At 47.6% G+C, this 13,146-nt stretch overlaps 1 protein-coding gene across 2 annotated transcripts in view; it reads right to left on the minus strand.

Moving 5' to 3' along the window:
• Positions 1 to 13,146, minus strand: part of LOC109923830 (stathmin-4) — an 18,388-nt gene that overhangs the window by 3,291 nt on the left and 1,951 nt on the right. For both annotated transcript variants that reach the window (XM_020523865.2, XM_048601056.1), the window contains exons 2-4: positions 2,862 to 2,945; positions 1,757 to 1,852; positions 229 to 434 (exon numbers count right to left, since the gene is read on the minus strand). In XM_020523865.2, the coding sequence (XP_020379454.1) occupies positions 229 to 434; positions 1,757 to 1,852; positions 2,862 to 2,874 (315 nt within the window). In that variant the 5' untranslated portion in view covers positions 2,875 to 2,945. The remainder of the gene's footprint in view (positions 1 to 228; positions 435 to 1,756; positions 1,853 to 2,861; positions 2,946 to 13,146) is intronic.

A 13,146-nucleotide genomic window follows, 5' to 3' on the forward strand; every position in this document is an offset into this window, starting at 1 on the left:
TCAGTGTCTGTACATCCCCCAGGGAGACATTCCCCTCAGTGTCTGCACATCCCCCTGAGAGATTCCCCTCAGTGTCCGGACATTCCCTGAGAAATTCCCCTCAGTATCCGGATATCTCCCTGAGAGATTCCCCTCAGTATCTGGATATCTCCCTGAGAGATTCCCCTCAGTATCCAGATATTTCCCTGAGAGATTCCCTCGTTGGTCTGGGATCCCTGTGCACTGTACCTTCCGTCTCTCTTCAGCAGCCTCAAGTTTTTTCTGGATCTCCTCGAGGGAAGGATCCCGTTTTTTTGGCAAGGCTGTGTGGAATTCTGGGACTCCCTCAAATGATGGTGGTTTCAGGATGACTTCAAATGACAGGCCGGACGCTCTCTTGTTCAGTTCCTTCACCTCCATGTCGGATATGAAGCACCAGTTCAGGTCAACCGGGTCTAAAGAAAAATGAATCAATCTGTTACACAGGAACAGCAAGAGGTCATTCAGCCTCTCAAACCTGTTACACAGGAACAGCAGGAGGCCATTCAGCCCCTCGAGACCTGTTACACAGGAACAGCAGGAGGCCATTCAGCCCCTCGAGACTGTTACACAGAAACAGCAAGAGGACATTCAGCCCCTCAAACCTGTTACACATGAACAGCAAGAGGCCATTCAGCCCCTCGAGACTGTTACACAGGAACCGCAAGAGGCCATTCAGCCCCCTCCTCGAGCTGGTTACACAGGAACAGCAAGAGGCCATTCAGCCCCTCGAACCTGTTACACAGGAACAGCAAGAGGCCATTCAGCCCCTCAAACCTGTTACACAGGAACAGCAGGAGGCCATTCAGCCGTCTCCTTGAGCCAATTACTCAGGAACAGCAAGAGGCTATTCAGCCCCTCAAGACTGTTACACCATTCAATTATATCATGGTTGATCTCTTCCATATCTCTTGATCTCCTCACCCAAAACAAAACCTCAAGACCTCGGCCTTGAAAGCTCTAATGGGCACTTCAAATTGACATTGCTCCAGAATGACCTGTCTGTAACTTTAGAATTAGATTCAGTTCCGGATCCTCTCTGCAAAGGAACCATTTCTCTTTCAGTACCCTCGCCCCATGGTGTCACCCACAGTATCTACTGTGCTCTGTTGCTCAGTGTCAGGACTGCGTTAGTAGGTCATTATCCCTCCAGCTTTCCTGATGAATGATCTAGAAGATGCTGACCCAAGGCTCTGTCCCTGATGACGAACCTCACATGCTTGATATTGAGGTGTCTGGGCCACAGTACATCTATTGGCCAGGCTCCTGATCACGATTCAAATCCCACCACAATCAGAATTTCTAACTCAATCAGTGATGGTGACCCTGGAAATTATCACCAATTGTCGTAAAAAAAAAACGCATCTGGTCCTCTCTTCGGGAAGGAAATCTGCCATGCTTCCCTGGTCTGGCCTACATGTGAATCCATACTTACAGCAATGTTGTTGAATCCTAACTGTCCTCTGAAATGGCTCTAGCAATCCACACAGTTCAAGAGGAATTAGGGTTGAGCAATAAATGGATTACCTGGCCAGTGATGATCACATCGCATGAAAGTATAGATAAAAAGCATAATCAGTTCTTTTCCAGTGTAAACAAGTCACACCGTCATGGTGCCTTCCCACCAGTGGTGGTACGGTTTAAACACTGAGGGTCAGCTGTCACTGCAGATATCACTGTCTGAGCCCAGGCTTTAGCACTAATCTCACAACACAGAGACTGCTCCAATATCACTCACCTTCAAACTTATAGAGAGTCTTGTTACGAGGCTCCGGGTTGAAGCAGGAACAGAGAAGGTTAAAGAGAGGAAGTTCTCTCATCTTCTGTTTGTAGGCTGAAAGTGAATAGTGATAGAACAATGAGAGTCCTCAGCCCTCACTCACAGAAACACATCAAACTCAGCGTAACCTTTTGGGGCCGTCCTAAAGATTACATGTTGACATTTACGGGGAGACAGTGGTATGGGATAATATTTTTAAAATTCACTCATGGGATGTGGACATTGCTGGCTAGACCAGCGTTTATTGTCCATCCCTAATTACTCTGAAGGAGGTTGTAGTGAGCAGCTTTTTTGAACTGCATCTGTAATCCAGAGGCCCAGGCTGCTGTTCCTATCACAGCACAGCAGCTAGTGACATGGTAAACTCAATTCACAAATCTGGGCTCCTTTAGGGGAAGGAAATTGGCCATCCTTACCTGGTCTGGCCTATACGTGACTCCAGACCCACTGCGATGGAGTGATTCTGATCTGCCTCTTAAGTGGCTGAGTGAGACACTCAGATTAGGGCAATTAGGGACACCCAAGCCTCATGAAAAAGAATTAATTTTAAATCTGGAGTTAGAGCAATGTACCAGAGCCTGGCAGTTACTGAAATAATTATTACAATTGTGATCAATAATGGGGTGCAAACACTGTGATTAGAAGAGGGCTGTTGTGTTGTAGTGGCAGTGTCCCAATCTCTGAAACAGGAGGCCCGGGATCTGTCTGACCTGCTTCTGCAGCGTGTAATAGCATCTCTGAACAGGCTGTTTGGAAAATAGCTGCTGGGATTAGAAACCTTGTTCATACACACAGAGAGGTTAGACTGGATTTCACACACATTATGTTTCATGATGATGTTGTTGAGGATTAAGGGAGATTCTTTTCTCTTTGGGACAGACTCGCAACATTGTTAGTGTGAAATGGCTGTGTCTGCGTCTGCTTTCTCATGTCTATAAGTTCGCCTTCACTGTTTCGGCATTGGTCTCGTTATGTGAGGTGATCAATAGCAGTCTGATGAAGGTTAAGAGCGGTGCAGTCCCTGTGTTAAAATGGCATTGCAGGGGAACAGGCTGAAACATACCAGACAGTGACATGGTAATTGGATGAATCGCTTTCGTGTTGACCCAGAAAGACAGAATGGAAGACGGAGGCTCAGAATAAACACCTGTGGGAAGAGTAAAGCAAAAAAATGAGCACAGCCTCAGTATATTGAACCAGCAGCAGGCACGTAAACCTCAACATTTCACCTGGGGGCCCCTAACCCAGGAAACTGAGCCACTAAATCAGAGAAATCCTGGCAATTTTGTGCAGAATTGGAGTAGACACATCGTCTGGTTGACACAATCTAAAGCAAAGTACAGCTGATGCTAGAGATCTGAAATGAAACAGAAAGTGCTGAAGGAACCCAGCAGGTCTGACAGCATCTGTGCAGAGGGAGAAAGACAGTGTGTTACTTGTCCATCCCCAGCCATCCTGAGAAGGTTGAACGAAAGGAGAATCATAGTGGACTGGGAACTTTAACTTTGTTTCTCTCTCCACAGAGGCTGCCAGACCTGCCGAGTTTCTCCAGCATTCTCTGTATTTTAACCCCGGACTGATGATGTGGTAGTGTGCAGAGAGTATAGCTGTATATAATACAGCGGCACTGCTGTCAGTGTTTGGCCCAATGGGATAGTACAGAGCTTGTTACTGTACCCAGGGTGTGGAACCATAGATATTACAGACCCTGTCCTTACCATGTTTCCAGTTATGGGATATTACAGTTTTTGGCAAAACAGTCAGCGTTTGGGACAAGGCAATGCTACAGACCCGGTTTATTACAGTCAGAGCTCATGGTTATGAGATCTAACAATCACTGTTACTAAAAGCCTCCTCCAATGGTTCCTAGCATGATAGATCAGTCTTCAGCTGATTCAATACACTCCACATGATATTAAGAAACGGTTGGAGACACTGGATACTGCAAAGGCTACGGGGCCTGATAACATTCCAGCAATAGTACTGAAGACTTATGTGCCAGAATGTGCCGCTCCCCCAGCCAAGCTGTTCCAGTACAATTACAGCATTGGTATCTACCCGACAATGTGGAAAACTGCCCAGGTATGTCCTGTACACAAAAAGCAGGACAAATCCAACCCGGCCAATTATCACCCCATCAGTCTCCTCTCAATCGTCAGTCAAGTGATGGAAGGTGTCAGTAACAGTGCTATCAAGCAGCACCTGCTCAGCAATAACCTGCTCAGTGACGCCCAGTTTGGGTTCCACCAGGGCCACTCAGCTCCTGATCTCATTACAGCCTTGGTTCAAAAATAGCGGCATGGTGGCTCAGTGGTTAGCACTGCTGCCTCACAGCACCAGGGACCTGGGTTCAATTCCACCCTCGGATGACTGTCTGTGTGGAGTTTGCACATTCTCCCCACGTCTGTGTGGGTTTCTTCCGGGTGCTCCGGTTTCCTTCCACAGTCCAAAGATGTGCAGGGTAGGTGGATTGACCATACTAAATTGTCCCCTAATGTACAGGGATGTGCAGACTAGGTGAATTAGCCATTGGAAAATGCAGGGTTGCAGGGATAGGGTAGGGGGTTGGGATGCTCTTGGAAGAGTTGGTGTGAACTTGATGGGCCAAATGGCCTGCTTCCACACTGTAAGGATTCTATGGACAAAAGAGTTGAATCCCAGATGTGATGTGAGCGGGACTGGCCTTGATATCAAGGCTGCATTCAACTGTATGTGGAAACAAGGAATCCTAGCAAAACTGGAATCAGTGGGAATCAGGGGGCAAACTCCCTGCTAGTTGGAGTCATATCTGGAGGTTGTTGGAGGTCAGTCATCTCAGCTTCAGGACATCTCTGCAGGAGTTCCTCAGGGTAGTGTCCTAGGCCCAAACATCTTCAGCTGCTTCATCAATGACCTTCCCTCCATCATAAGGTCAGAAGTGGGGTGTTCGCCGATGATTGCACAATGTTCAGCACCATTCATGAGTTCTCAGACACTGAAGCAGTTCATATCCAAATTTAACCAATCTGGGCTGAAAAATGGCAAGTAATCTTTTGCATTACAGAAATGCAAGGCTATGACCATCACCAATAAGAGATAATTTGATCAACTCCCTTTGACATTCAATGGTGTTACTATCACTAAATCTCCTGCTATCAACTTCGTGGGAGTGACCATATACCAAAAACTCAACTGGACTTGCCTGTATAAATACAATTGTTACAAGAGCAGGCCAGAAGCTGGGAATCCTGCAGTGAGTAACTCACCTCCTGACTCCCCAAAGCCTGTCCCACCATCTACAAGGCACAGGTCAGGAGTGTGATGGAATACTCCCCACTTGCCTGGATGAGTGCAGCCCCAACAACACTCAAGAAGCTTGACACCATCCAGGACAAAGCAGCCGCTTGATTGGCACCACATCCACAAGCATCCACTCCCTCCACCACCGACGCTCAGTGGCAGCAGTGTGTACTGTCTACAAGATGCACTGCAGAAATTCACCAAAGATCCGCAGACAGCACCTTCCAAACCCACGACCACTTCCAGCTAGAAGGACAAGGGCAGCAGATACATGGGAACACCATCACCTGCAAAGTTCCCCTCCAAGCCACTCACCATTCTGACTTGGAAGTATATCGCCCTTCCTCCACTGTCGCTGGGTCAAAATCCTGGAATTCCCTCCCTAATACCGTAGTGGGTCAATCTATAGCAGGTAGACTGCAGCAGTTCAAGAAGGCAGCTCACCCCCACCTTCTCAACTAGGGATGGGCAATAAATGCTGGCCAGCCAGTGACACCCACATCCCGCAAATGAATACAAATATCAGTGTTTGGGCCAGTGGGATATTCCATTCATTGTTCCTATGGTCTGCTATCACACTGTATGGTTTCAGTGTTGGATGATGCTGGGTTCCTAGGTACTGTGCTGCCACCGGGTGGCCATTCTCATCTCTCAGGAAAGAGCTAAACCTGAGACAGAACCAGCCTGAACATTTAATGGTATCTGGCTTCTTTTTTTTTAAAGACAACCTGTGGTTTGTGACTCCCTCCTCATGCAAATATTGCTGTTAATGTTTCATTATCTCAAGTACGCCATAGGGGCTGCTCCTAGACAATTTTCTTTTGATTTTAAGTTTGACCGTTTTCCAGCTGGCCTCCCTTTCCTTCCTCTGTATCCCCAAAAAAGCACCTTTTTCATAGAATACCTACCGTGTGGAAGCAGGCCATTCAGCCCATTGAGTCCACACCAACCCTCTGAAGACCATCCCACTCCCCTAAGCTATACCTGTTAGCCACCAGAAGAGGTAAGGGGGTAAGGCAGATAGTACAGGGTTCCCCTGTGGCCAATCCCCTCAATAACAGGTATACCACTTTGGATACTGTTTGGGGTAGTGGGGTGTGACCTTTCAGGGGCTAGCAGCAGCACAGTCAGGTCAGTGGCACTGTGACCGGCTCTGAGGCTCAGAGGGAAAGAGTGCAGTCAGACAGAGCGATACCGATAGGAGGCTCAATTGTGAGGGGGAAAGACAGGAGATTCTGTGCTGCAGAAGAGACACCAGGATAGTGTTAACAAAGTGTGGAGGGGGTGAGGGTGCTTATTGCACAATATTTGTCAGGGGAGTGGCTGCGGGACAATGGGATGTAAAGAGGCATGAGTTTCATAAATATTGCTGTGTTTGTGGGCAGAGAAACCAGTGTTCAATATAACAACCTGGAGCAGGATGGGGAGAGTGCTGTGGGTCTTGGTGCTTATTGTGGAGTATTTTTATTCATTCATAGGATATGGGTGGACCAGTATTTATTGCCCATCACTGGTTGCCCCTTAAGAACGTGACAGTGAGCTCCCTTCTTAAACCGCTGCAGTCCACCTGCTGTGGGTTGGCCCACAATGCCCTGAGGAAGGGAATTCCAGGATTTTGAACCAGCAACTATGAAGGAACGGTGATATATTTCCAAGTCAGGATGATGAGTGACTTGGAGGGGAACTTGCTGTTCCCATGTATCTGCTGCCCTTGTCCTTCTAGTTGGAAGTGTTCGTGGGTTTGGAAGGTGCTGCCTAAGGATCTTTGGTGAATTTCTGCAGTGCATCTTGTGGATAGTACACGCTGCTGCTACTGAGCTGTATCCATCCAGGCAAGTGGGGAGTATTCTATCACACCGCCGAGTTGTGCCTTGTAGATGATGGACAGGCTTTGGGGAGTCAGGAGGTGACTTATTCGCCACAGTATTCCTAGCTTCTGACCTAATCTTGTAGCCACTGTATTGAAATGGCTAATCCAGTTGAGTTTCTGGTCAATGGTAACCGCAGTATGTTGATAGTAGAGGATTCAATGATGGTAACACCACTGAACGCTCTTGGAAGATATGGTGTGAACTTGAAGGGCTGAATGGCCTGCTTCCACACTGTAAGATGGTCACTGCCTGGAGTTTGTGTGGCATGAATGTTAGATACCACTTTTCAAACCTAAGGCTGAATACTATCCGGGTCTTGTTGTGTTGGAACTTGGACTGCCTCGGTAACATATAGGCTACAATGATTCAAAAAGGGAGTTCACTACCATCTTCTCAAAGGTAATAAATACTGGTCAGGCCAGCAACACCCACATCCCACAAGTGAATTTGATAATAAAGAGCTTGCAGATTATACTGGAGTACAATGCTGCTGTTCCTGAAGGCCCACACTGTGTCATGGATGTCATGGTTGCTAGGTCTGTTTGAAGTGTGTCTGGTAATAATGTCACACAACACGAGGTATCTCAAAGTGAAGATATGGTTTGCATCTCCACAGGACTGGAGTTGTCTGACCAATATCATTGTGGACATCCCCATTTGCAACAGATAAATTGGAGAGAAGAAGATTGGGTGTTTTGGGTGGTATGTAGAGCCACACTGTTTATACAGGGTTATGCTTTGGGATTGAACATGGGGTGGGAGGGCATGGGGAACAGTGATTGTAATATTTTCAACGTATGTTTAATCTGAAGGGGATAGGTTCCTGAGTGGTTTGGACAGCCTTGGTTTTCCCTGAATCAACCTGAATCCTTTGGATCTCGTGTGCAATTGATGGAATTTTTGAGTCAGAATTGGTTTCATTGGGTCAAGGTTGAGTGTATCGGAATTGCTATTAGCAGTGTAGAGAGATGTCGCTGCTACAGAGTGCTCAGACTGAGCTCAGCAGAGTTTGGCAGTAATTAATGTGTCACTCCCTCTGGGATCAATATGCTCAATCACTGTTCCCAAATTGAGCAGGAAGCATTTGGGCCAAAGCCTGAAGGTTTCGGGAAGATTACCTTTTATTCTTCTCAACTCTGATGAGTACAGGCCCAACCTGCTCAACCTTTCCTTGTAGAACAAACCTGAACTTCAGCTTAGGAGTCAGCTGAGTGAATCTTCCCTGAACTGTCTCCAGTGCCAGTTTATGCCTCTTGATGGGAGGAGATCAAACAAACTCACAGTACTCTGGGTGTGTTCTCACTGAGGCCCTGTGCAGTTGTAGCAGAAGTTCCCTACTGCTATATTCCATCCCTCTTGTACCACAGGCCAATATTCCCCTTGTTTACCTAGTCACTACGTGTACCTCCGTAGACTTGTGACTCATGTACCAGGACACCCATATCCCTCTGTACTTCAGAGTTCTAAAGTCTCTTTCTTCTTAAATAATGTTCCAATTTTCTACTCTTCCTGCCAAAGTAGACACCCTCACGTTTTTGCACATTATAATGCGCCTACCAAATTTTTGCCCAATCACCTGACCCAGCTGTGTCTCTCTTTCAGACTCTTCCATCCTGCTCACAACTTACTTTCCCATTATCTTTGTACCATCAACAAACCTGGTGACAATATAGTCCATCATAAAATCCCTACAGTGCAGAAGGAGGCCATTCGGTCCATCAAGCCTGCACTAACTCTCTGAAGAGCATCCCACCTAGATCCACCTAATCCCTATAACCCCACATTTAGCATGGCCAATCCACCTAGCCTGCACATCTTTCGACTGTGGGAGGAAAGTGGAGAACCCGGAGGAAACCCACACAGACACAGAGGAGAATATGCAAACTCCACACAGACAGTCGCCCGAGGCTGGAATCTAATGTGGGGCCATGGAGCTGTGAGGCAGCAGCGCTAACCACTGACTGATGAGTGACAGGCCCTTCCTCAGCAGACCTGAGGCTGATGGATGTATTGATTTTGTCAGGGCTCTCTTTTCTGCTTCCTTGCTGACTGTTCTTCTTCCATCTCTCAGGCAGCAGCCAGGACACATTGACTCCAACGCTGGTCGGCTTAAGATCTTCGTCTGAGACTGCGTAGAATCACAGACCTGACCGAACTTTGGTGTGAGCTCAGCAAGGTGCCTGACATTGGGGAACACAGTCATGAACCATTTTGCTCACATGGCCTCATTAACAGTGTCACTACTGACCCATGAGGTGGGGGAAGGGGCTGGGGTATTCCCTGTTCACTGGTGTCCTTCCATACTGCACTCTGAGCCTGATCTTTATCTGAGGCAGTGTAGGGGCAATCTGTACAGCCACTTCACTGCTGTAAACGAGATGGTGAGAACCAGGCCTTGGCCAGGCATAGCTTGGTACTTCTGGTTTGTTTTGCTGTTAGTTCAGGACAACTGTGACCTCGGAAATCCTGATTTTGGCTTCAGGGAATGGGCCGCTGGTGATTGTAGAGCCAACGACATGAAGTTGTTGAGGACCTCTGAATTGAGGTAGTTGATGTTCAAATCATAGAATCCCTACAGTGTGGAAACAGGCCCTTCGGCCCAACAAGTCCACACCGACCCTCAGAGCATCTCACCCAGACCCATCCCCCTGTAATCCACCTAATCTACACATCCCTGAACACTATGGGCAATTTAGCATGGCCAATCCACCTAACCTGCACATCTTTGGACTGTGGGAGGAAACCGGAGCACCCGGAGGAAACCGACACAGACACCGGGAGAATGTGCAAGCTCCACACAGATAGTTGCCCGAGGGTGGAATCGAACCCAGGTCCCTGGCGCTCTGAGGCAGCAGTGCTAACAACTGAGCCACCATGCCACCCTATCATTGGAAGGTCTCTAGCCCCGATGCCCTGGCCTTTAACGTTGGTCTTCCTGATACTGAGTGTCAGGCTCCCTCACTCACTCCCAGGGGAACTGATCTACATACTGCTGTTAGTGAGCTTCAGAGGGTGAGGTCAGCTCTCGGTCAACAGCAGACACCACCCCAATGATTAGGACAAAGGTGCACTCTGCTCTTGGTGTGCAGTCTTACCAAGTTGAACAGCTACAGAAAGCTTAAGCACACAGGGAAACAGCCTCGTTCAAATGCCAAATGTATCTAATAACAGCAAAGGGAGGAATACGTAGAGAAATGTCATAGTAAGATTCGACCTCCTTTACCCACTAACTAAAAAAGTGTTTAACCAACTCTAATTGTACACAGCACCTTCAAAACTCACAACCACTTCCATCGAGAAGGACAAGGGCAGCAGATACATGGGAACACCACCCCCTGCAAGTTCCCCTCTAAACCACTCACCATCCTGACTTGGAAATATATCACCGCTCCTTCTGTGTCGCTGGGTCAAAATCCTGCAATTCCTTCCCTAATGGCATTGTGGGTCAACCCACAGCAGGCGGACTGCAGCGGTTCAAGCAGGCAGCTCACCATCACGTTCTTAAGGGGCAACTAGGGATGGGCAATAAATACCAGACCAGGCAGGGACACCCACGGCCCACAAGTGAATAAAAATCAATGATGTAATTGTGGTACCTAAACTGATAAAGGGATTTGAGAGGCTGACAGAGTGAAACTATTTTCTCTGATGACGGCAGGCGCGGGGACAATGGAGAGCAGAACATTCTCACTGGAGCTGGCTGGCACAGTCAAGGGTCTTATCTGGGAATGTTCCCTGGCACACAGCCTCTCCCCTCATCAGGTGTGGCACTTGGAGCTGATTGATAGATTTTCCCGATCGTTGGTTATCGGGTTATCGGATTGTGGAGCGAACATGGATCAATCAGGTGGATGGCCATGATCTGATTGGTTGGTGGAGCAGGCCCCAGTGATGTAAACCATTGACAGGGTGTTAGACATGGTGGTGTGACAGCCCATCCCCCTGTCCTTGTGTCTGCTCTCCCTGAGGCACAGCTGTCCCTGAGCTCTCTCTGTGTCTGGGTGTGAGCTCCTGCTATGTCACCACAAACGTCCCTTTGTGCAGAAACATCTCTCTGAACCCTCAGAGCTCTGTGAGGAATTTCACAGAGATGTGGTTCTGAAGGACTGGGAAGGAGACATTTTGGGAAATGAGCCTCAAAATAGATTCAGGAAACCCAACGTGTGACTTCTTCCCCATTAATAATGCGACCCCCCCCACCAATCTCTAACCTCTCCTGCATCTATACTGCCTCCAGGTACCTCCCTCCCCAGTACAGATCACAGGTGGTGTGGACCACACCTTTCTAGACCTACTCGGTGACCAGCTGCTGGGATTTACAAATTACTGAGGATAGGAGGGAATCACCTAAATGGAGAGGCAATCTACCACATTCCTTTATCTTAGGAAGCTCAGAATTCTCAGATTAGAGAACCGTGCCCTGCAGCTGTGACATAACACAATGTGTGAATGGTAACACCACAGTGATGTTACTGAGCTGGTCAGCCATGATATGGAGATCGTAGAATCATAGAATCCCTACAGTTTGGAAACAGGACATTTGACCCAACAAGTCCACACCACCCCTTCGAAGAGCATCCCACCCAGAACCATTCCCCTACCCCTGATTTCCCCATGTCTCACCCACCTAACCTAAACATCCCTGGGCACTACGGGCAATTTAGCATTGCCAATCCACCTAGCCTGCACATCTTTGGACTGTGGGAGGAAACCGGAGCACCCGGAAGAAACCCACGCAGACACGGGGAGAATGTGCAAACTCCACACAGACAGTTGCCCGAGGGTAGAATCGAACCCGGGTCCCTGGCGCTGTGAGGCAGCAGTGCTAACCACTGAGCCACCATGCAAGATGACAGTTCAAATCCCACCAGGGCAGCTGGGGATTTCATATTCAAAATGCAGAAGATTATGGTCATCACAACAACACCAGATTATTGTTAATAACCGATCTGGTTCACCACCATCTCTGAGGTGGATGAGGGGAGGGTCCTTAACTTGTCTGGCCCACATGTGACTCCAGACCCACAGCCATGTGATTGTCTCAAATGGTGCAGAAAGCCATTGATTTGCAATTAACTGCTTCAATGTACGACAGAGGCTCCAGAGAGCAGTTCATCATCAACTACTCAAGGATGATTGGAGCAAGCAAGATATGGCCAGCTAGCAACGCCCACATCCTGAGACTGAAACACAGTCAGGAAGTTCTCCTGTAGCCCACACTGGCTGGAGCAAGTCAATAGATCGCCCCTTTCCACCATCTATCAAGCTTTCTAATCTCACTACGTTCTGTCCTCTCATTAATATTCCCAATAATGTGATATAAATGGGAAATAATGTGATTTAAAAAACCCAGCAATGATGTAACCTTGGAACAAAATCCCTTGATACTAAGTCGGAAAATATTGAAAATCCTTCACAGCTACAAAGGCAAATTCACCACAATAAACATTTGAGAAGCCTCCATTTGGTTACAGGTTGGTCAGGTCGTCAGTATCCTCTGCACTGACAGTCTCCACAGAATACAGTTAATCAAAACCCCATCTCCTCAAATGTAATCAAACTGATCAGGATCATTTCCAGGTTATCTGACTCTGTTTGTGAATAAGTGCACAGTAAATCACTGACCACAAAGACCACAGTCAGGTTAAAGCAGGCAGCTGGAATATGACAGAGGACCTCGTGGCGGGGAGGTTAGTTCATGGCATGTTGAACCGTCACTTCCACTGCAGGCATTTCTGATTGAAATATCTGAACTGCTTGCCACTGGAGAGTCTTCAGAGAACTCAAGAATAAACATCTTAAACCCAGCCCTGGTTTTAACCTGAGCAAAATATCTTGACCAATGAATAAGAGAAAATTTCTGGGTCACCAATCCCATATCAGTTCTTTCAGATGGTGAAACTGTATTAAAGTTACTGTCAGACTGGTGTAGCCATGGAAATTCAGAAATGGACCAAAGGCAATGCAATCAGCTCTGTACTTAATCCAGCAAGATATGGTAATGTTTGATGGGGTACAGTGTAGAGGGAGCTTAACTCTGTATCTAACCCCATGCTGTCCCTGCCCTCGGAGTGTTTGATGGGGACAGTGTAGAGGGAGATTTACTCTGTGTCTAACCTTGTGCTGTCCCTGCCCTGGTAGTGTTTGATGGGGACGGTGTAGAGGGAGCTTTACTCTATATCTAACCCTGTGCTGTCC

This window comes from Rhincodon typus, chromosome 9 (assembly GCF_021869965.1).
Source record: "Rhincodon typus isolate 14 chromosome 9, sRhiTyp1.1, whole genome shotgun sequence".
Taxonomy (NCBI): Eukaryota; Metazoa; Chordata; class Chondrichthyes; order Orectolobiformes; family Rhincodontidae; genus Rhincodon; species Rhincodon typus.